The sequence below is a fragment of the Solea solea genome, chromosome 5 (genome assembly GCF_958295425.1).
Source record: "Solea solea chromosome 5, fSolSol10.1, whole genome shotgun sequence".
Taxonomy (NCBI): domain Eukaryota; kingdom Metazoa; phylum Chordata; class Actinopteri; order Pleuronectiformes; family Soleidae; genus Solea; species Solea solea.
Window position 1 is genome coordinate 23,892,791 of NC_081138.1, and position 24,967 is coordinate 23,917,757.

Below are 24,967 nucleotides of genomic sequence, written 5' to 3' on the forward strand. Positions count from 1 at the left end.
TAGTCTAACATTTTACTAATGTTTTGACATAATTATTTTATTTTTAATCACAATTGTACTATATAGCCATTTTAATTCAACAATAGTTATGTGCATGATTCTTAATACTGTGTACAGCTTCAGTTTATGAAATGCTGTAGCATCTAAAGGCAAAGGCTGATGATTGTGTATATTGCGTGTTAACACGTTGTGATTCGGGACTATATACAATTAAAGCAAATTTAATACCACAACAATCTTTGCAAAATATTTATTAAAATATATTTGTTCACAATTCTTTCACAACATATTTCAGATGTTACATTTGTATGTTTACTTTTAACTTGTACATATCCCAACAAAAAAGTACAAAAATATTTTCCTGAAGTAATGTTTTTTCTTAAACTATATTTCTATAAACAAAGTAAACTTGGTTCAATAAAGAAAAATAACAGTGACGTTAATCCCTTTTTACACTTGCACAGAGGCTGGCAGGTCATATTTGCTGAGCCTTTGGGTGACGGATAATCTCAGTGAATCCGTTTCACGCTGTAAACTAATGACCAGGTTTTGGTCCGTGAGGAAAGTGCATCTCATCAAAGTGCAACAGAAGCATTTTAGAACATTTCCCAATGATCGAGATTGTGTTTCATAGTGTGCAGTGGAACTTTGAGTGCTGATTAATCACTGTTTTTCCCAGGGTATTCCACACATTTCCCCAATTATTTCAATTCTCAAATGTACTTGTACAACTTCCACATCATTTAGTCACATTTGGTGCCTACCGTAAAGACGGTATCTCTGCATTACAAATAGACCTGTTTTGAGAAAAACACTTGGATGGAACGAGAAATGATAGAGGTAAACGGAGAAGCTGTATTTTCCTGGTTCCACGTATTTAAACGAGCACCATTTAAAATTTCTAAAAACCAACTGCAGGATTACAATGCAGCACAATGGCATCAGCTCCTCCACAACAGCAAAAGTGACATCGCTATACTTCATGTCTGTGAAGGTTCTCAGTCACCAGGTCATTGCATCTTCAGTAGTTTAGTTAAAGACAACTGGACTTGCTTTAATTAAGTTAAAGGTGTTTCACATCTCATCCAAGAGGCATACAGTTAGTTGTCTTCTTCAGAACTTAAGCTCTCTAACTAAACTGCTGTACCACATCATGACATGGTGCATCAACACCACCTGGTGGACTGGACTGAAATGGCCTTATGTGTCCAAAAACCTCTTATTCCTTTCAAATCATCCCTGGGACTTTTAAGTTCTAGCTGAGGACCATGACGAGGTGATTTCTGTTTCCTTTGGTGACATTTAGATTTGCCCTTTGTTCACACTGCTTGACTACTTTCCTGAATTTCAGTGGTCAGTGTTGGCGTCAACAACCTGGGAAGGACCTGCACCTTTTGTTCCACTGATGAGGATTTGGTTGATAGCGACACCATCAGAGTAGCTCCATGTCAATTTGCGGATATACATATTATACACATTAAAATAAACAAGTAGTACATTTCTTTGACCTCTCAGTGCATATACCACACAGTGTGTGTGTCTATTGTATGTGTAAGTGTGGGTGTTGGTGTAGTTGACACATTAATTCCTCTTCTGTAGGCTCCTGGATCTGCTCCCTGCAGACGGAGACGAGAGGAAGGAGTGAACGGTTAAGATTATTGCAGCTGAAGGACTTGCAGCGTCAGAGGCGGCGCTTAATACTCACCGGAATATGAGCTGAACAGAGGTTTGATATCTGATCCTCTCCACATCTGTAACAGAGCAGCTGTGACTGCGGTCCCACTTGTAGGTAAAGTTCTGTTTGGGAACGAGCGGGGGGGGAAAAAGAGGTTTTATGTTGTTGGGAGGTGTTTTAAAGTCTTAGGATCCAGCAGAGGGCTTTTTCCTACCATATCAAAATGACGGTACGAGTGTGCTTAAGGGGGGAACTTTAAGAGTGACTTCAGCAAAGGCAGCAACAGCAGTGACAGAGATGCAAGTCTGCATGAGGGAGACTCTTTGGTGGAGAGACATGAGGTGCACAAAGTAATCATAACTGTCTCTGGCTCATAAATATATGCGTGTCAGGAACACCGGTGCACTCTGAGCATGTGTTTTCATCCACCGGTAATATGAATAAAAAGAGAACAGCACTTATTGCTTCTGGCAAATAATATCAGAAATGAGGACATCATGATTATATTTTAGTGAATCTGTGATTTTTGTGTGTTTGTTGTTTCCAAATAATTTAAACAAATTGCAGGTCATAAAAAAATCAAGTATGGTATAGTCTGAAATGTAGCTCTGCTGGCTCTATAAGAAATTGCAATTAAATGGACAGTTAGGATACATCGGATCAGGGGCCTCAATCTCAAATAACCTGGGGGCCACTGAGCCCATGAAAAACACAAGTCGGGGTAGGCAATATGTGTTGATAATGACATTCCCATAAGAATATTTGTGACAATACTTCCCAATAAAAGTGTCTTTGTTGACATGGAACAATGTATAGTTCACAATAAAAACATATTTATCATACAAAAAAGTACAGAAACTCATAACTGCATGGAATTTATTGGAGGGCCGCGAGTTTGAGACCTCTGCATTGGATACAAATGAAATGATGTTTTTGTTTTCCTGCCCTTTAATATCTGTTTGCTCGAAGCGATCTTATAAGAAACAAATGTGTCGTCGCAGTGAACTCACCTCTAAGATGAGCGCCACAAACAAGTTGACCCACATGACGGAGGAGGTGAGCCACCAGCACACAAAGTAGACCTTAGCCCACCTGAGAGGGGGGGAAAAAAGGAGACACAGTGTCATCAACATGAATCCCATCACCACCATGAGCTGCTGCTCGTGCTGCATATTTGGGTCTTACTCTGTGGTGAATCTGCTGTACACCTCGATGAAAACCTGCCAGTTGTTCACTATCATGACGTTGTACAGTAAAATGAGGGACGCCTAAGAGAGAAAGAGGGAGGGGACCAACAAACCAGCCTTCATCACTGTGCCAATAGTTAAAGGGAAAGTCCAGGTTATTTTGTGGCCATATGAGCACAATAGGTGCTGACGAAAAAAAGAAACAAAGTGGCAAGCATTCTTATATTATAAAGTTAAGCAGGCACACGGCATAGTCAGCACCGAGTGTGCCGTCATTAAATCATACAACCACACTGTGAAAAACCTAAACTATCACTATAAGTTAAGGAGAGCGGAGTGAAACACAACAATGAAACGTCAGACTCTTCTCGATACTCACAGCAAAGTCGTCGAAGTTGTTTGGCCAGTATTCAAGCTGTTCATAGGTGCCACACTCCACACTGAAGTTAGAAGTGATGTTCGCCATGGAGGTATTTGAGATCACACTGTCACACACACACACACACAATGAGGAAAAAGTGTTGTATTTTTTCTGACTTGACTGTTGAATTCAATTCAAAGCTTCAGCTGTATTTTCTCTGAGGTTAAAACTAGGGATGCCCCATCAGCTTTTTGACCCCATGATCCAATCTTCTTACCCATCTTCTTTTAAAATAACATTCCTGACTTAAGAAACAAAGAAGAACTGCTGTATATAATAGTATGAGACAATAATGTGCAATGGAAACTTTAGTGACTTTTCTTGCATTGTATGTCGTGTTTTATGTGACGAGCTGTGTCCTGTCTGGACTCGACTCTGTCACGTGTTCTCACTGCAGATGACGTCATACGCTACCTGGACGCTGGAGGAGGTTTAATGGCGCCTTCAAACAGCCAGATGCCCAACACGGCAAACACGTAGTACACCACCTACACGGAGAGCATGGACAGGATGTCAGCCTCTCCTCCTCGCGTTCCACACACTTCCTTATCATAGACATGATGTAGGATTAACTGATGTAGGACACTCACCACCAGGATCCCTGCGAATGCTCTGAGGTTTTTCACCAGGTCCATGAGTGTGCTGGCAACCAATGCCATGAGCTAAAGAAAAAAAGCCCAGAATGGAACGTATGAAAGACAAATCAAAGTCTGTGTTATGGTGATGTGGTTGTGGTAAATTTGGGAACACTGATAACATGACTGTACTCCATTCAAACTGTTAGCTGCTGCTTAGTTTTCATATTCTTAGAGTTACAGTTCAGGTTTCTGATCTATAGGCAGCACTGCTTAAACTGTACGCCCTCTCTGCTGCCCCCTAGTGCCTAGAATCAGCATTTGGCAAGCATGGTCAGTCATTGAAAACATTGCCGTCAGCAGGAACACGGAATAAAAACAGATTTTCAACCACGTCACAAATACATTCCACTACTGCTTAAGTCTACAATATCTTAATAATATGCTCGTCACTTTATCTCATTTTATGATTGGAACATTCTCTCAAGCTCTCTTGTGTCACTTGTTGTCACTTGTGCTGGAGTAGTGATCATTCCAACTAAATCCAGAGTCGTTCTCTCACTAAAATGACTTAAGTAACCTAATATACTGAACGGTTATTATGGAATTATGCATCAATGATTTTAAACACCTGCTGATTGTACCTTGTGGAAAAGATAAGAAAGGAAAATTGGGTTATTGGGGGAAAATATCTTATATAAATCATATTATTGTTTTAGTTCATCGTAGTATCATTAGATTGTACGTGAGAGATGTTGACAACAGTGTCAACAAAACGAGCAGAATCCTCGCACATCAGGTTGCAATGAACTGATTATATTGGGGGTGTGGCATTGTATATGTTTTCTTCCGATTAGACATTAAAAAATATGTAAATAACTAAAACACGTTAAAGAGCATGGCAGTTTGTGTCTTGCAAAACAAATAAAAAACAGGTGAGGCAGCTTCATATGTTTCTGCATTGGATTTAAAGTGGATGGAGGTGAGTGTCAGTGTTTCAGTGACGTCTCCCTGCACCATCTCCCTGTGTCTGCCGCGTACCTTAATGTCTGGAATGATGCGCAAGAAGCGGAAGACGATCAGCATGTTGACCAAGCAGACCATCTCCCACAGAGACACGACATGCTGTGAGGGTGTGTTCCTGTTATGACACACACACACACACACACACACACACAATGACTACATCGTAGGCAGCAAAGTTGCAGTTAAATGTACAACATTTACAAAATTGAAAAAACCCCACCAGTTATAAGGGAGCCTGTAGGTGACAAAAATAGTGATCTGAAGAGCCTGAGGGAGGGAAAAAAAGACCAGTGTTGAAAACTAAAAGTGATGAATCGTGACAATACAGTATTTACATGACATCTCACTTTGAACGTCATTAAATAGTTCATTTGTTCAATTGTTAGTGTTTTCCCAAGACGTTTTTTGGCATCATCTTTCATGTGATTACAGTCAATAAAGGAGGAAGTGGAAAAACAGGGGGATTGAACTAGCTTTTGTTAACTGCCACTGGCAAAACAACCTGTACTTAAAGGCAAAAACAAGATACCTGTCAGACAGTTTAGAGGTTTGAGGAAGGGCCTGTTTCTTTGTAAAAAGCATATTTACCCTTTTCTAAATATTTTTTATGTAATGTTGTTATAAGAGCAGTGTTAGATGTGTACAGCTAACTTAATTTTGTTCCAGGAAAATTCCTTAATCGATGTGAAAGCACATTTATTTGATACAGGGTCAAACAAGGGCTGGTGTGCAAAGGCCTTTATGGAGATAGAATTATGTCAATAATAATAATAATAATAATAATAATAACAACTAGATTTCCGCAATTCCGTGCCGAAATTTCGAGTGTGCCTGCAGTTCTTGCGGCATGTGTCTTCGCGTGCAGGACTTGTGCTGGTAAAGGATTGAGTGGTACACCCTTTGAAAGAGAATAACTCATAAACCCCTCCCACTCCCTGATGCCCCCTCCCCCTTCCGAACACCTGCGTTATAAAATCTAAAAATGTGGATTGAACCTTTAAAAGCATTTAGACAGAGTGGTATTTTGGTGGACTCACCCTTTAAAAACACCAAGTTTTAGAGGAGATAACAAGACGGATCAGAGAGGACTCAGACGCAGAGGCCTTTTAATTGTCTTTATTGGCACTCGTAAACAATTCTCAAGGCAGGTCCTCTTTACTGAGGAAAAACAAAAGCATGGCTATGAAAACCTATAACAAATTGCGAGCGCAACGCTCTACAAGAGAAACGTTGTGGAACTATAAACGCGGAACAAAAAAATCACTCCGAAGAGGAAACATACTCGGACTAAGGTTATCATGTAAAACTTAAACAGAAAACTCTCCAAACGGAGGAAAACACGGCTCTAAACACTTCAACACAAAAGCTAACTCAAAAGCACAATCCTAATGATTGGCGATCCTTAACCAACTAAGAATGAGATAAAAAACAAAACGCAATCTAAATAAATGATTGGATCTAACTAATAAAAGGTAAGTCACAAGCCTAGTGATTGGAGTTCCTAAAAGGCTGTGAAAATTAACAAACAAAAAATCTCTCCCAAGGAGGAAAACAAAAGCTATAAATCTTAACTAAGGTATCAGCTAACAGGCTATGATAAGAAAACTTACAAAATAAAGCATCGCTCACCAAGAGGATCAAAAACTTGAGGATTCTGGGGCTGTGACGAGGCGCTATGGTGATCAGGCATGGACGAAAACACACTGGCACTGAAACAGGGGAACAGGGAGTTTTTATAGTCCACATGGCTTAATTGTCAGCAGGTGTGTGTAATCAGGGCCGGCAGAGGAGGGGGCGGGGCAAACTGCTGGAGTGACAGGAGAGAGGGAGAGAGAGAGATTCACAATCCCCTCTGTTTCCCATTCTCACAGAGAAAACAGCATGTTTTAAAGTTGTCATATCTCAAGAACGGTTGATGATAGAGATAACATTTTTGGTTTGTGAGCGCCAGGAGGCTTTCAGCAGCTCCCATCTCAAAATTTGTGACAAACGGGCGTGAATTGACAGAGAAATCACAGTTTTAAAATCACCCTCATCTTGATTTTCCACAACTCCAAAGCAGACATTTTAACATGGGAGTGAATTGAGACTGTGACCAGAGTTCTCTGTGCTTTGAGGTGATTTTAAGAAAAACTACAAGTCATATGAACATGACAAACACACACAGGGTTAGACGACAACCATGGCAACATTTTGATGTAAAAATTGTCTCTGTAGGTTGGAAATTGTGGGCAGGAGAAGAGTTTGTTTAGAAGTTTTTCTGATTATTTTGCTGGATCTTGCTAGAGTGTGTCACTCTAGCTCACACCTAACGACCACACACACACCCATTATAAAATCAGAAAGCTTTGAAAAAAAGTACAAAACTTAAACTGCGATAGTTCAAAAACCGTAACATGTATCAAAATGTCGACTTAGGTCAGAAAAGTCCCAAGTCTTGTGACCCGTTTAAACTTCCAACCACGTTTCTACGTTAAAGTATGACGACACTGTGATGCTCCAAAGCGGGCTTGGTTTTTTTCGGTCTCCCATCCACTTCAATGTTAATTTTTGTTCAGTTTTTTGTAAATATTATCCCAATGGTTATATGAAAATCTTAGAAAAGTCATAGCACACCATTCCCGGTCAAGGCGCACATTTTGATATAACTTGTGTTGGGGGTTTCTCAAAGATGCAGGAGGAGTAGCGTGCCAAACTTTTGGGGGCGCGAGAATAATATCAAGCAGAACTAGATTTCCGCAATTCCGTGCCGAAATTTCGAGTGTGCCTGCAGTTCTTGCGGCATGTGTCTTCGCGTGCAGGACTTGTGCTGGTAAAGGATTGAGTGGTACACCCTTTGAAAGAGAATAACTCATAAACCCCTCCCACTCCCTGATGCCCCCTCCCCCTTCCGAACACCTGCGTTATAAAATCTAAAAATGTGGATTGAACCTTTAAAAGCATTTAGACAGAGTGGTATTTTGGTGGACTCACCCTTTAAAAACACCAAGTTTTAGAGGAGATAACAAGACGGATCAGAGAGGACTCAGACGCAGAGGCCTTTTAATTGTCTTTATTGGCACTCGTAAACAATTCTCAAGGCAGGTCCTCTTTACTGAGGAAAAACAAAAGCATGGCTATGAAAACCTATAACAAATTGCGAGCGCAACGCTCTACAAGAGAAACGTTGTGGAACTATAAACGCGGAACAAAAAAATCACTCCGAAGAGGAAACATACTCGGACTAAGGTTATCATGTAAAACTTAAACAGAAAACTCTCCAAACGGAGGAAAACACGGCTCTAAACACTTCAACACAAAAGCTAACTCAAAAGCACAATCCTAATGATTGGCGATCCTTAACCAACTAAGAATGAGATAAAAAACAAAACGCAATCTAAATAAATGATTGGATCTAACTAATAAAAGGTAAGTCACAAGCCTAGTGATTGGAGTTCCTAAAAGGCTGTGAAAATTAACAAACAAAAAATCTCTCCCAAGGAGGAAAACAAAAGCTATAAATCTTAACTAAGGTATCAGCTAACAGGCTATGATAAGAAAACTTACAAAATAAAGCATCGCTCACCAAGAGGATCAAAAACTTGAGGATTCTGGGGCTGTGACGAGGCGCTATGGTGATCAGGCATGGACGAAAACACACTGGCACTGAAACAGGGGAACAGGGAGTTTTTATAGTCCACATGGCTTAATTGTCAGCAGGTGTGTGTAATCAGGGCCGGCAGAGGAGGGGGCGGGGCAAACTGCTGGAGTGACAGGAGAGAGGGAGAGAGAGAGATTCACAATCCCCTCTGTTTCCCATTCTCACAGAGAAAACAGCATGTTTTAAAGTTGTCATATCTCAAGAACGGTTGATGATAGAGATAACATTTTTGGTTTGTGAGCGCCAGGAGGCTTTCAGCAGCTCCCATCTCAAAATTTGTGACAAACGGGCGTGAATTGACAGAGAAATCACAGTTTTAAAATCACCCTCATCTTGATTTTCCACAACTCCAAAGCAGACATTTTAACATGGGAGTGAATTGAGACTGTGACCAGAGTTCTCTGTGCTTTGAGGTGATTTTAAGAAAAACTACAAGTCATATGAACATGACAAACACACACAGGGTTAGACGACAACCATGGCAACATTTTGATGTAAAAATTGTCTCTGTAGGTTGGAAATTGTGGGCAGGAGAAGAGTTTGTTTAGAAGTTTTTCTGATTATTTTGCTGGATCTTGCTAGAGTGTGTCACTCTAGCTCACACCTAACGACCACACACACACCCATTATAAAATCAGAAAGCTTTGAAAAAAAGTACAAAACTTAAACTGCGATAGTTCAAAAACCGTAACATGTATCAAAATGTCGACTTAGGTCAGAAAAGTCCCAAGTCTTGTGACCCGTTTAAACTTCCAACCACGTTTCTACGTTAAAGTATGACGACACTGTGATGCTCCAAAGCGGGCTTGGTTTTTTTCGGTCTCCCATCCACTTCAATGTTAATTTTTGTTCAGTTTTTTGTAAATATTATCCCAATGGTTATATGAAAATCTTAGAAAAGTCATAGCACACCATTCCCGGTCAAGGCGCACATTTTGATATAACTTGTGTTGGGGGTTTCTCAAAGATGCAGGAGGAGTAGCGTGCCAAACTTTTGGGGGCGCGAGAATAATATCAAGCAGAATAAACGCGCAGGATAACAAGAGATGCTTGCAGCGCAAGGCATTCTAGTGAGAACCCTAGGGTTCTCACTAGAATGCCTTGCAGCTGCAGGCACTAATAAACGCGCAGGATAACAAGAGATGCTTGCAGCGCAAGGCATTCTAGTGAGAACCCTAGGGTTCTCACTAGAATGCCTTGCAGCTGCAGGCACTAATGAGAGTATGGAGGCAGAGCAGGGTTACCAGTAGCAGGATGGTGAGGAAGCCGTCAAAGATGTTGTTCCTGTAGGAAATGTATCCTCTCCACCCTAAGGCAAAGATCTTCACACACATTTCAAACAGGTAGTAGAGGATGAAGCACAGGTTGATGATCTGACAGACGGAGGTGGGAGACAGACGGACATGTGTCGATAAACATAGTTGAAGGAACTAAATTCCAAAAAATCCACAAGACTCCTATGGAGGAGCTGAGTCTGAGAGGATTGTCCACTTCACTCACCTCCAAGACCACGTTGTCTCTTTCTGCTGTGGACATTTCCGAGTTGAGTACAAGGATGGTCTGAAACACACACACACACACACACACACACAAAGGTTATCCCACAAAATGCTTACGCCTGATTTATGGCCTAAACACATGACCTAGACTTTCTGTGAATTGTATGGTTGTGGGGTGATTTCAGAACCACCTGGAGCTAAACCCGCTCAAGACTGTGGAGATGACGGGACTTTAAGAGGAACCTCCCCCACACTCCCCCCTCTCACCATCCTCAGAGTTTCAACTGTGAGCACCACAGGAAGCACCTTCTCGCATGATCTAAGATGGTCCTCACATGTTGACACTTTCTAGAAGAAGGCCCAGCAGAGACTTTGTACTTCTTGCGGCTTCTCAGGAAGTTCAAAGTGCCACAAAAGTCTGTCTTGTGCACTTCCATCACTGTGTGGTTAGACTGCAACGGACAATCAGCTCCGCAGAGAAGATCATCAGTGCTGACCTTCCCTCCATCCAGGACCTGTACAGCTCCAGGCTCAGGAAATGCAAACATCCCTGCAGACCGCTCACATCCTGGACATGATCTGTTTAAACTTCCTCCTTCTGGTTACAGAGCGCTGTTGCCATTGAGACAGTTTCTTCCCTCAGGCTATGTTTACTGTCATGTCATTGACTCTATTACACATGCACTTTTTTGCACATCCTACCTTAAGGGTTAAGGTAGGGCTTTTAGTTGTGATGGTTAAGATTAGAGTAAGGGACTAAGAATTGAAGGTTGTTCAAGAATGTGTGTGTGCGTGCACGCTCAACTTACACATATGCAAATGACGTTGGCGAGTGCCAATGCATTGCCAGCTATAGTGAAGTAGTAGTGACCGAAGATCGTCTGGAGTCTCTGCAGGACTGGAGAGTTGTACTGAGGCAAGGGAGGGTGCTGGACACACACACACACACACAGTCAGAGTCAGAGAAGTTAATAAAAAAAAAACATGTAAGAACATAAAATACTCTTAAATAGTTCAGGTTTTTTGAAGTGCTGTTAAACCAGCCTTAGGAGAGCTTAATTTCTAAGCACCAGCTCATCATTACTAGATCCTGACTCCACATGTTTGTTTTTGTACATAATGGTTTGTTTTCTTCGGGTCCATCTAATGTATTCATGCTTAATGTAAATAAAATTGATGATGTGAGAGGGCCTTGAGTCTATTATATTTTAACGTAATAATAATATATGATGCTTCCTCTCGCCATAAAGATTGTCTTTTCTTACAAGAAAAGAAGAGTGTGTGTCGCTGTGTAAACCTCACTCCTTCACACCAGAGTCCATAGAGAAAATCAATGATTTTAGATCACGGTGCCTCCATCATTTAGTTCAGTTGTGTTATTTTGTAAAATTCTTTGTTCAGATTTAAACAAAAAGAATTTAATCTACAAAAAAAGGCAAGAGCAGATCAACAGGGTCAGGATGGCCGAGTGGTCTAAGGCGCCAGACTCAAGGTCACACTCCTTCCTGAGCAAAGGGACTTCTGGTCTCCAAATGGAGGCGTGGGTTCAAATCCCACTCCTGACATGTTTGGATTTTGATCTCGTAACCCTGACCTCTCTCCTTGTATCAGCATGCTAAAAATGCTGATTTCGCTATAATTTTGGTTTACGCTTAAGCAAGCAAAGCCGTCATTAGGTGAAACTCTTCCAAAAACCTGAATTGTAACTTTAAATGAATGGGATATAGACATAGTATATATATATATATACCTCCTTGATGCGATCTTTATCCAGTTCATCAAATATCTTGCGAAACTGGTCCAAACTCATATAGCCGACGTCTGCATACTGCTGCGCCTCCTGAAGTCCGTGTGAGACGTTCACAGGCAGAGAGTTAAGTAAGAGAAGCACAGGATGCACCATTCTGGTCATATTTCAGTTGGAAATACAAAACAAGTCAAAATGCTTAGAAAATGCTTGGATTCATGTTTACTTTTGATCTTCCTAGCAACACACAGAAATAATTAAAGAAAAAAAAACAATGTTGACAAATCAGAGTCAGGATTTCTGATAGTAGAGTTGTGATCAATAAGAACCAGTCAGGAAGTCAATACATGTGTCATCCACACGAGATAGACAGAAACTTTATTGATCCCACTGGGGTTAAAGTGCCGCCTCGGAAATGTCAAATAAAATCAGAGGAGTTTTCAAACTTCTGTTTTCAGGACTCTAAAAGGTAAAAAGAATGAAGAGTGCATGGGTGTCCGGAGCAGAATTTAGACTTTTTAAGAGAAAAACAGAGTAAAGTAGATGCAGCCTGAGGTAGAGTGTGTGCAGTGGTGCTGTGTGTGTTGGACTCTGACCGTAGTGACAGCTGTTCTGTAGTAGCTTTTCATCTCCACTCTGGACATCACCTGCAGCACTGAATCAACACGCACGTGCTCCCTGACATTTCAAATGACACAAGAAAGAACCATGAGCGTGTTTTTCTGCACAAAAAATCCCTCTAGAAAAACAAGAAAATATAACTACTAACTTGTTTTAAGCAAAATTATCTGCCAGTGCACAATGGCACTTGTTAAGTTTTCTTAAAACAAGAAAAAAGTACCTTTCATATTATCAAGTCAAAATTATCTTAAATTATAAGTATCTTCAGCCTTAATAAGTAAATAAGTCCAAAAAATTAAAAAGCAAAGGTAGTGGCCAGAGGTCTGAGGGCCTGGAGGTGTGTCATGCTGAGCCACCTCCATGACCCCAGACATAGTGTAGTGATGGGGGATCAAATCCCCTCGCAACCAAGACCGCCGACCCAATGTGTGTGTGTGTGTCTCACTCGGCATCATCTTGGGCTTCGTGGCAGCTGAGGACTTGGAAAGCAGCGCGGATCCCCAGTCGTCTCCGGATGATGGACGTTTGGACTGACATCTGGATAAAAACATAAATTATGAGTTTAACTTTGACTGGTTTTTGTTTGTTTCAAAAATGAGCCCAAGGCAGGTGCATAGTACAGCTGGAGCATAATATAAACAAATATTCTCCTAGAATCTGTTTTAATTTTCTTTCTTTTTGCAGAGCACATACTTTAAGCGTTTCTTGACTGTTCTATACACTAAAAGTCCTCTATGTTTAGTCTTATGGTTAAGTCAATGTTAGTATAACAGAGGTTTGACTCACCAGCAAATATCCCCTGAACTGGTTATAGATGATGGCTGTCAGGAGGTTCATCAGACAATAGGTGCCTACACAGAAGCAAAACACCATCGCCAGTGAAATATGTGACTTGATAAAACGTTTATTTTGCTTGAATACACCGGTAACGAGCTACAATACACTGGCGCTGGCTGCTTACCGATCACACTGAAGACGACAAAGAAAATGGCGTAGCCTCTGTTCAGCTTATAGGCGGGAATCATCACTGTAAAATGGATGTAAAAAAGGAAGTAATGAGATCCTTGAATAACGACAGATGAATCAAATAAACAGTGACTGAACTAGAGAGCGCACCATCTGGGTTGTTGGCTGTGGTGAGCAGCACTAGCAGGGAGGTAAGAGACTTTGGCAGGTTTCTGAAATACGCCTTCCACTCCCCGTTAGTCTTTGGATCCTGAACAGAAACACACACATTTGACACTCTGATATGAAGCAGACAGGACTCAGTGCTCCTGCAGTGCACAACATTTTAGTTTAGTCTTGACATTTGAAATAATTATCAAGTGTTTTTCTTTGTTTCCAGCTGCCTCTTATCTTTATAAAGAGTTTTTCTTTTTGCTTGCCACACCAAATAGACACGGTTTAGACACAGTTTACCGCTTTATGCACCTGATTAGATGTGTCAGGTGTGGAAACAAAACACTAACCCAGACGTTATGTACAACATTTCCCTTAAATGCCACCTAATGGTTCGGAGCGTACTGACGCATGTTGAGCAAACCCGTGCCACCGTGGCTGCTGGCCCGGCGCCGTGGAGCCTCAGGTGAGAACAAAGAAGGCTTTAATGAGAGCAGTACAGGACAGTCTTGTGTAATCATCAGGGCTTGGCCACATTGGCGTGAACTCACCTCAGTTTTAGCAAACAGCAGCATGCCGATCATGGTGAATAGGCAGAGATGGAGCGCCAGCAGCAGGATGACACTGCAAAGACAGACACGACTCTGTGTGATCTTTCCTCCTTCTCGCTTTATAAAACAAGTGCAGGGAGGAACCAGTCATACCAGAACTATGTTTTCGTCTTCCAATTATTTAAATCTCTTGAATGAAATACTGTAGCGTGTGTTAAAACATAAATGTTAACTACATTTCTGTCTCTTCTGAAAGTTCTGCAACATTTCTCCAGTTTCACTGATGCCTGAAATAACTTTACACATAGAATGAAATGTATTATATATTGGTTTCACTTTGCTGCTGACAGACAGACTGTTTACACTACACTGCACTCACAACACAATGTAAACAACAGTTTACAGGAGTCAGATACTGTACCTGGCAATCTCTGGCAGAGTCCTTTTGATGCACTTTAGTGTTTTTTTCATCAGCGAGGAGTTTTGCAGGAGGAAAAAGGGCCGGAGCAGTCGCCGCACCCTCAGTTTCTGATGAATAAAAAGACAAGAACACTTTTGTTAAGTTTCTTGAGGGCTGTGCAACCTATTTTGCACTGTTCTGGGTTTTTTTTTGTCAAAAACGTCCTGCTTCAGGAGAAAAGACAAGACAACTGAACCTTTCCTGCCCATTTGGGCAAACACTTTGGATGAGATGCATAAAGAGCACCTGAATATGTATTGCATTGTGAAACTTTGAATGAAAGCACAGTGTAATTAATTTTTACGTTTGTTTGCACGAGTAAGAACGTCTGCAGAGAAGCCAAGAGTATGTTTCAGTGTTCGAAGAGTTGTCCAATCAGTTATGGCACGTCTCATGTGGAATTATTAACTCCAAACTGATTCCTCTGCAGTTTATATGAGCTGCTGCTGCTGCTGCTACATTGAGTTTAGGTTACTATTTTTATGACAAGCAGCTGTTACCATGGTGTTTGTGTACAGACACTTGCAGTGTAAATATAACACTCATTTTCCGATCGTGCTACACACAGACAGTCACTGACCTAAAATACGGCCCACAGTCTCCAGGCTCCTCTGTTAAATATTGAGATTTTAGAAAAGTCCTTGCTACATGTTAGAGATTAACGCATGTTACCATGGTGTTTGTGTAGAGACACTTGCAGTGTCAATATAATACTCACACACAAATGTGTTTTCCCATGGTGACTAACCCCTGACTCAATCACTTTTAAAATATTTGTCCAAGCCAGGCCTGACCTGTCAGGTTTTGTCGAGTCCTGACATGCTCCAATGGAGAATCCACACTCTTGACTGTGTTTAACACCCGCCTAATAAATACAGTCAGAGGGCGGCGACGAGCGCTCGTTGTGCAATATGGAGGAGGCTTGTTGTAGTTACTGTAAAACTGTCTGCACACCTGTTGTCCCTTTGTCTTGTTAGAATATTAGTGGACTTCTGTGGAGTGGTAGCATCACTCTGTGGTGCTTAATGAAGTAAGAGGAAGAGTGAGAGAAGAACGCCTTACCTCATCACACACCATGCTGACGGACAGCACCCAGTCAATGATGGAGACTGAGAGGACTACAGTGTAGCCAATTAGCCATTTGCTCTTCCTGAATTCCTCCCAGCCAATCAAGTAGCTCTGAGGACAGAACAGATGGAGCAAAGCAACGGTTCAATAAGCAGCCAAGCCAATAACTTTAAAAGCCAGAACAGATTATTTGAAAACTCCACAGGCCGTATGTTTTCCACACTGGCCATGTTTACCTTGACAATAAGGTCAAGAGTGAAGATGACGAGGCAGAGCAGCTCGAAACTCTCGGTTAAGCCGCAGGGCGGCTCCAAGGGTGGAGAGCGATATCGGGGGTCTGAGGAGAGAGACAACGAGGACGGGCGCTCCACGAAGGCCAGCAGCAACAACACTGCGATGCTCAGGCCCAAGCCCCTAAGACAGAGGAAAAATAAGGAGACGGGGATGAACAAATGGATGAATGACAGAGTAGAGTTATAGTTTAAAGTACAGAGAATTCATAGTTTGTTAAAGGTTGTTTTTCTGTTGTGGACTTTTTATATTCAGGCTTGTATTTGGCAGGCAAATGTCTATTCTGTTGCATTTCCTATTATACTGCCCTTATTGTGGGTTATTTTATTACTTTAACTATTTATGTATTTTATCTATTTCTTTGCATTATTATTTTAACTCGACATTTGCAAGAAAGCATTTCATTGCACAGAGAAACGTGTTTTTCTTACTGCACATTAAATAACAGAATGATATTCACAACAATCCTGAGTAGGTAGGAGGAGAAGGTAGTAACTTACCACTGGCATATCTTAGAGTAGTACCATCGATACAGGTAGAGCGACCTGGTATCCACTCGATGGTTAATGGACCGGTACTATATGCAAGGAAAAATAAATGTAATTACTAAAAAAAATCAAGGAAACAAATATCAAAACAAAGAAGAAGGAAAAACACAGTACACTTAAATGCAGTCCTGTATAAAGTACCTAAAAGGGATACTTGAGTAAAAGTACAAGTATCTTACCAGAAAATGATTTTGGTAGACGCTGAAGTCATTTTTTTTTAAATAATATTACTATTTCACTACTTTTAATTTTACTAATATTAGGTAAAAGTCTTAAAGTATATGACATTTACTGTACTTAAGTACTGTAAAAGTAATTTTCTGATATAAAATGTACTTTAGCTTCAGAAGTAAAAGTATTAAAAAGGTGAGGAGTTAGGATAGAGCCATGGTGGCTCAGTGGCAGGGCAAGTTGTCTTTCAACTGGAAAGTTGTGGGTTCAATTCCTGGCTCTGCTAGTCTATATGTGTCCTTGAGCAAGACACTTAACCTCATCATGCAGCGTGTGAATGGGTGAATGACCAAACTGTAGTGTAAAGCAGCTCGTCACACTAGAAAAGCTCTATATAAATAACAGACCATTATCAACTCTATAAATAACAAAGTAAAGTACAGATACACGAATGTTGTTCATGTGCTTAAGTACACTAACAAAGTATTTGTACTTTGTTAGAGTACAACACTGCTTAAATGTAACTGTAAATGTGTTATGACATGACATAGATGTTGAAATATCTATTTTATCTCATTTGTTTTTATCTAAAAAATACAAACTTACTGGGAAAAAACTGCAGTTAAAATACAGATTTTCTCTATGGACTTCAGTGAGGGAGTGTTGTCTACTGTCAAGATAAAGTGGCACAAATATCCTTAAAAACATTGTAAATGTTATTAGATGAGCCCTTTTTTAAGTGGACAAAAATAGCGCAGGAAAAGTATATCACTATAATGCCAGTAAACGTCACTGTGTATAACTCACGGGGGTTTCATTTACCTAAACCAACACAAGCTTGGGGGGGAAAAACAAAGTCAGCAGCTCACTGTAACTAAGGAGAAGAACAATATTTGGAAATGAATCCTGAACGTGAGGAAAGAAACTACAGTCAGTGTGAACTTTGTGGATTAAAAGGGTAAGTGAGGCTGTCGGTGGACAAAAAGAAAAAAAGATCTTTCAAACAAAGCAATGCACCTCAAAGGGCTTCACAGGATGAAAACAACACAATGAGCAACGCCATCATCACCACAACTAAAATATCATAAGAAATAAATTAAAATTGTACTTATTTTAAATTCTAGTCTACAAATACTGAATGATACCGATCAGTTTCCCAGAACATCAAAATAACGCCGCCCTCGAATGTCTGGTTTAAAGAGATTCAGTTCACCGTCATAGAAGAGCAGAGAAAACAGATAGTAATAAAATATTTGAAGCTGCGACAGACTACAAGCTGAGGCTCATAAGAAGCAAGTAATCAATTCATTTATTATCAAAATAGTTGAATTTACTGTTTGATTACACATCGATTCTTTGTCGCGACTATACTCACTTTGACTTTTGTTTAGTTTGAAAAAGAAAAGTAAAGTCATTGCACTCACCTGTATGGCGTCCTCTATGAATACAACGGCTTGTTGGATGTACAGCTCCTCCTCATCTGTGGACAGTGAGAATAACAGGACCATGGTATCAGTAACAGACCTTTAACAGAACTCTACATAACCCACACTGGTGTCTGTCTACTGTCCTGAAACACTGTGTGTAGTCATGACTGCATGGAGATCCTGACAGGGATCCTGCTCTCCAGCAAACACAAACCAGCTGATGTGTGTTTGTCTGTGGAACTGGTTGGACTGAGAGCTGAAGGGAATGTTTGTTTTTATTCCTGAAGTCATAAGTGGGAAAAAAAAATACCCTGAGCGCTGCAGTGAAGGTGTTTTTAACAAGAATTAAAAACCGCTATCAAGCCCATCCATCCATTTTCTACTGCCCCATCCTCCACAAGAGGGTCACGGGGGGAGCTGTGACAATCTCAGCTGACATAGGGCGATAGGCGGGGTCACACCGTGGACAGGTCACCAGTCCATCACAGGGACACATACAGAGCCAAACAACCACCTACTCTCATCCAGTGTCCAATTTGCCTAATCCCCAAATCTGCATGTCTATGGACTGTGGGAGGAAACCGCAGAACCCGGAGAAAACCCCCACACACACGGGTCACAAACCCCACTTCACCAACTGTGTGGCCCAAAATGGTTTTAAATGAACCCTCTGTGCCCCAGGTGCACCCATGGTAAATTGCCGTGGGAACAACTCTCCTCCACCCGAACCCAATATAGGTGATCAAGCAGACCAAACCATTTTAAATACACAAACACATTCTCTGTGAGTATTTAGGTCTAGCTGCAGAGAAGCTGCAGCCTCCCTGGCAAACCTGGTGAATCGTGATGCACTTGCTTTTCACCACCATTCAAAAGGGTTTAAACATACCCAAATAGTTTCTTTGACTTCTTCTGCAGCTAGTTATGTTAGTAGTTTGGTTGATGTACGCCCTCTGCTGGTATAAAACATAATTACACATGTGCAAGTGAGGTCCTAAAAAATGAAACACACACACACAATTAATTTATAACAATTAAACAACAAGTGTTTATCTTTAACATCCTAATCCAGCACACAGTCATTTGCTGATTTTCCTTTTTCTACTCTCTATGGTTTTCAGTTAGGAAAAGCTGCCAAACAGCAAGATAACGTGGTGAATACAGTAAAGTGGCTTAAATGAGCTTTTCCCCTCAGAACCTTATATAAACACACTTGAAGAAAACCTGAATAGAGTAGTGACTCATGTAAATGCTCCGTTACATTTTAATTTAGACTGAAGTTAATAAACATTGTAACTCAAACTGCGATTGAAAGATCAGTGAGAAACATCCCAATGCATCGGCACAACTGTCATTAACAGCTGATCTGTTTGAAAGAGAATTAGTGGCTGTTCTCATCTGATTAGATTAGATTAACACTGCGACTAACAATTATTGTCGTAGTAGATTAATCTGTCGATAACATCTCGGAGAATGTGTTCACCAAACCTGGGAATGATGATGTTTTGGAAACTAATATGATTCAGTTTTAATGATTTATTTGTTATATGGAGCAAAGAATCCAGAAAATACTCACATTTAAGATGCTGAAAAATAAGATAAACTTGTTTTAATCAAATCAAAATAGTTGAATATTCATTTAGAAATCAATGAATTGTTGCAGCCCTATATAAGATACTGTATTAGAAACATAAAGTAAGGATGATTTTGAATAAATATCTAATTGTGTTTATTTCTGAAATTACCATTCCTATATGAAAGGGAATTGTACTTTTTACAACGTTTATCTAATTTTTATTTTAATAAGTTATTTTAAATGATTACAGTGTGATATTCGCACAGATCTGTGAGAAACAAAGGTGTTTTCTTCAGTCTGTCGAATGTGATTGTGATGTCATTTTGGCAACTCCTGTGATTTGAAAAATAAAGGTGACCGTGTTGCAGTTTTGATAAAACTTTGAACACTTGTTCAGCCCTAGTAAGGACGTTACTCCTCATCTGTCAGATGATTGTGTGTGAGTGACTTCAACTTTCCACCCGACAGTTACACTAACACAGAGATCATGACTCAGTTGTGGCCGCGCACTCACACATTGAACAGGAAGTGTCATCGTGGTGGTGGTGGGAGCTAATGACAGGGCGACACTTACAACGGCTGTAACACAACACTGCTGACACACTCCGACACACATCGCAGTCAAGTGTGAAAACACCACAGAGATGCTGTGAGAAGAATCCTGCAGACTGCACTCCACTCTGACACCACTGATGTTACTTAAATGAAAGATTATTACACTTCCCTGTGAGTTATAATGTATTAATATGGTGATATGGTCGACAACATGAGCCCTAACATTATTTTATCTATCCTTTAACTCATCTTCTACTAGAAACCTTCCTAGAATTAGAAGCAGTGGACAGTCACTGAGCAGCACCTGCGGAGCAATGGGGGTTGGATATCTTGCTTACCCTTTTTTGACTTGGTGGGGAATTGAACCTCAAACCTCCACTTACAATCCAAGTTCCCTTTCCACTTGGCCATGGGCTGTCCAAAAATAAGGAACACTTCACAAATTTCCGTGTCATCCTTGCACAGGGGCCATGCTTGCATGCATCTTGTAATTTTACTGAAGTACCACATAGATCTATTCTTCCAGGGAGTCCTGGTCAAGATAGCAGCACAAATAGTACAAATATTTACAGAGACAAAACTATGTCAGGTATAAAACCCACAACAGAGTATAAAAGCTAAAAGGAAGTAGTTAAAGGAGATTAAAAAAGAGAGACATAACAAAAGTAAAGTGCAGAAGTATACAGGCCATACCAACTAGATCCTCAATCTGAACCCCTCAAAAAAGGGTTCTGTAAAACAACGGTGCACTAAAAAGGTGTCTGTGGTGAAATGATGATTTGCAGCTCAGTCCATGTCCATGGTGCATAGAAGGAGGAAGCACTTTTACCAAATTCTGACTTCATTCTAGGAACATTTTTAAAAAAGTCGAGCAGTAGACCTAGTGCTCTAGCTGCTGAAGTCCAGAAATATACATTAGGTAGTTTACCGAACAAGGTCAAGATAGTAGAACTCAGCATAAGCATTTTCCTCCACGACAACCAACCTACAGATTCATACAAAATACAATGAACCAGCATTTGTTACATCACAGAACGCAATCAGTTAAGGAACCTGAAGTTTAACGCCATGCACACACTCACATCAACTGAAACAACGCTCATTCACTTTGAATGGGACTGTGTCATGAGCTGATGTTGAGAAATTTTCAACTTCCCAAGCAACAGTGCCAAACAGAGCTTTTGGACAAGGATGTTTTCTCCATTGCTGGCATTTTTTTTGATCAGAGTACAGCCAACCACACCACGCCACTGTTACTATAGCGACATTATCAACTCTTGGTACAAAGTCAGCCTTCACCGTCTTCATCGATGTCATTGATTGACGTCTAAGAGTCACACCTCTGTTCCTGGTGATCCAGATAATAATAATCGTAGTTCTCTACGTGAGCGTAGGAGTGGAAACAAAAACACTGTTGTTGAATTCATTTCATCATGTGATATCTTTGCAGCCTTTCCTCGTTTATCTTCCTGGTGAGCTTGTTGACTTGCTGCACGAAAGGCAGACCTAACCCTGACTCTACGCAAAAGGTCATATTAGATTATTATTTATGTATCTTCATTTATTTATATATTTATTCTCTCTCTCACTTTCTTTTTCCTTTTCTCTTCAGTGCAGTGCCAATGCAGCCTTTTTGTGTATGCTGTATGAATTTGTGTACGCAAATTAACATTTGTAATTTGGCTAAATCTGGGATGATCGGTCCATTATGTGATTGTGTAAAACCAATAGAAATTATTTTGTTACATTAGAAATAGCTGTCACAGATTTTACTGGAGGCTTAAAAAATCAAATGTAAGTACCTCAACCACAGACACAAATCTTAACTATCCCATTAATTAATCATTAAAAAATATTCCATTATAAACCATTGTGGGCCTAAAATTCCTGATAAATAAACCTGTACTTCATAGTAATAAATAATCAGGGGCATTTTTACAGGGTAGGCAAAGGGGCCCTGCGATGAGAGGGGGGCCCTAAAAACAGCTGAATAACTTAAGCTGCTATTGTTGCATCTGACCCAGACTGTCTCCATTTGTCATATCTGCATTTGTCATAAATGAACAGAAAACCATTTTCCAAAATGACCTCTGGAAAATGTCTGGAAAGTAGCTTCTTTTTTTTAGAACCCTCTTTAAATTAAACTCTACCAGCAAAGTTGGTCAGTAGACAAACTTTTGTTTGATCTTATAATATACCAAAACTAAATTATTGAGTTAATTTTGGCGTGACAAGTTCAATGAAAGTCCCTAGTAAAACCTCTGTAAACAATCCAGAGAAGTAGTGACGGGGTTATTTGGGGGTTCATAGCTCACATGTTGGTTGGTTTCACCATTTTTTGTTGAATTATGTTTGAGTAACATGTGATTAAATAACCATAGGGTGTGAATATTGTTCCACCAGAGATGGGCTGACATCTGTCACCTCTCTATGGAAGCCCAATTGTGCCACAAAAAAATCCAGTAAGTCATTATTAGAGTTGTAAATTGTATGCACTTTCTTTAACCTTTACTAACAATAAATAGCCACAGACTAAATTTAAAATGGTATACACTAGCTGCCCATTGATCGTGTGACGTCCATTGTGTAATAATGTGAGTGTAAGTATTGAGTAATAGTCCCTGGGATACACAGATATTTATTGGCCAACCTAAAGAATCATGGAGTTCAAGCTTAACGCAAAAACCCGATTAGGATGTATTTAAATATTTAGCAAAGCAAGGCAAAGGACCCACATTGTAGTTTGCTGCTGCATTCAAGTGAATGAGAAGCATTTCAGTTTGACACCTCCACCACCTGGGCTACACGTGGTGGCTTTGCAGCAAGAAGACCAGGGTTCACGACCAGTCAGAACAAGGGCCTTCCTACATGGAGTTTGCATGTTCTCCACTTGTGTGTGTGTGTTTTTCCTCCCACAGTCAAAAGACATGCAGATTTAGGGATTAGACAAATTGGACACACGTAGGTGTGTGAGTGGATGGTTGTTTGTCTTTATGTGGCCCTGCGATGGACTGGCGACCTGTCCAGGGTCAGCTGCCCTATGTCAGCTGGGATTGGCACCAGCGACCTCCCCACCTGTGACCCTCATGTGGCGGATAAAGCAGTAGAAGATGAGTGAGTGAGTTTCTCTTAAGACTCAGACACATGTTGAAATGTGAATTGAATCTCATTTCAAACCACTTTAGAAAGTGGTATAAGGCCATATCCACACAGTACACCAAACCCAGAGATGTTAAGAGATGACTAAGGAAAGAAAATAAAAGTTATCATTAAGCCAAAAACAATCTTCAAACACAAGAATATGAAGACAACGAAGATAAGTGAACGCAAGTGCAAGAGAAATGTCTGATTAGGATGTCATCGTTTTCCAAAAGTTGGTTGTCCACAAGAGTGGTGATTTCAGATTTTTTTCCGATTTTGGGTTTTTGGGTTTCAGGAAACAAATCCAATTCGGATATGAAAAAAAAAACTTAAGTGGATTTACCTGGACTGGTTTTAGTGTGGACAGCCCACACTGGAGGGTGGAAATCTGATTTCAGGTTGTTGTTTTTTCTGTAATGGTTTCCAAAAACCAACCAGGACCCATAAAAACGAAGAAGTTTTTTTTAAGGCCTTTGTCATTGAAAATATCTTCTTATTTGGAATAACTTACTGGATTTGTTTGTCAAGGTGTCGGAAATAAAGGACTTCCATGCACACACACACTGTCCTTACGTCACTTCTCTCGTCTTATTTACGCCACTGACTTCCACCTCGTCCTCACTCACTCACTCACCTGCTCCCCTCTCCACACTGCACGACTCCCCGGCGACCGAGTACGACATTCGCCTCTTTTCGGGGGCCCCGCGCTGCCCTGGGCCCGGCCGGGAGCCATAGCCCGGGGAGGCTCCGTTCACACTGCCGCTCAGCAGACTGTCCGTTTCCATGAAGGTAAATAAAAAAGTGTTCACAGTGACCGCAGCGCGCTCCTCACGGAGTTCACAGTACAGGAGTGAAACAGCTGTGGAGCTGTACTCACTTCTTCTGTACTACAGGCAGTGGCGGTACAAGGTTAAAGGTGTGCGACAACAACATGACAAGTCTCGAACAGAGCGCGTCGGAATTTGTTTTTAGGAAGTGGCCGCTCCGGTTTGCTTCACTCCTCCTCCTCCTCCTCCTCCTCTCCCGTCCTCAAGTTTCACTTTACACTCTTTACTGAAAACACAAACTCCACCTACACACACACACACACGCAGAGCAGAGGCAGCGCTGTGAAGGCAGAAGACAACCAGAGGACGACGATATAAAGAAGATTCTAGTTTGAGTCTCAAGTCTCTCAAACTCAAACAAAACCCCATGAAAGTTGATGCATTAAAGCTGCAGTATGTAAGATTTTCAAACGTGATTTGATGTAAAAAAACCACAAAAAAACAAGGGAGATCACACAACAAACATAACTAGACATGCTAGACAATCCTTAATTTCAAACATTTTCAAATTCAAACAATTTCAGGGAGGAGATTCTCACGGAAACTCGCGTGACTTAACGCAACTTCAGAGTATAAACAGACATGGAGGCGGAGAGTCTGTGTCGTTAATATTTAATAGCTGTTGTGTGCAGAAACACTGTGGATGCAGTCGTGCCTGAGAAGACGGAATCAACTTGGCTTGTACGAGTCATGGTTCTACATAGAAACATCAACCCGCTCGTATTGGTTATCCCAATCACTGTTCAGTCATTAATATCAAATGTTCAATACTTACGATTGATATCATGGAAGATTCTGATGCGTCCGATGATGTTAAAATCATATCCGTTAATCCCTCACAC

General features: G+C 40.7%; 1 protein-coding gene and 2 non-coding genes across 3 annotated transcripts; 1 reads left to right on the forward strand and 2 right to left on the reverse strand.

The window, feature by feature from the left end:
- Nucleotides 1–253: 253 nt before the first annotated feature.
- Nucleotides 254–24,291, reverse strand: tpcn2 (two pore segment channel 2). The gene is made up of 25 exons (XM_058630012.1): nucleotides 23,933–24,291; nucleotides 18,024–18,079; nucleotides 16,381–16,457; nucleotides 15,826–16,003; nucleotides 15,584–15,700; nucleotides 14,483–14,589; nucleotides 14,062–14,134; nucleotides 13,508–13,607; nucleotides 13,353–13,418; nucleotides 13,178–13,242; nucleotides 12,837–12,928; nucleotides 12,367–12,448; nucleotides 11,774–11,863; nucleotides 10,833–10,952; nucleotides 10,025–10,084; nucleotides 9,769–9,897; nucleotides 5,105–5,151; nucleotides 4,900–4,999; nucleotides 3,874–3,945; nucleotides 3,698–3,771; nucleotides 3,242–3,347; nucleotides 2,861–2,943; nucleotides 2,686–2,767; nucleotides 1,706–1,797; nucleotides 254–1,616 (listed from the first exon to the last, which is right to left on the reverse strand). The coding sequence occupies exons 1-25, from the start codon at nucleotides 24,081–24,083 to the stop codon at nucleotides 1,541–1,543; spliced, it is 2,295 nt and encodes a 764-aa protein (XP_058485995.1). The 5' UTR covers nucleotides 24,084–24,291; the 3' UTR covers nucleotides 254–1,540.
- trnal-caa (transfer RNA leucine (anticodon CAA)) lies at nucleotides 11,478–11,588 on the forward strand. Its single transcript has 2 exons — nucleotides 11,478–11,515; nucleotides 11,543–11,588. It is a non-coding gene; the product is annotated as a tRNA-Leu (tRNA).
- On the reverse strand, nucleotides 20,578–20,678 carry LOC131460151 (U6 spliceosomal RNA). Its single transcript, XR_009240335.1, has one exon. It is a non-coding gene; the product is annotated as a U6 spliceosomal RNA (small nuclear RNA).
- Nucleotides 24,292–24,967: the final 676 nt, after the last annotated feature.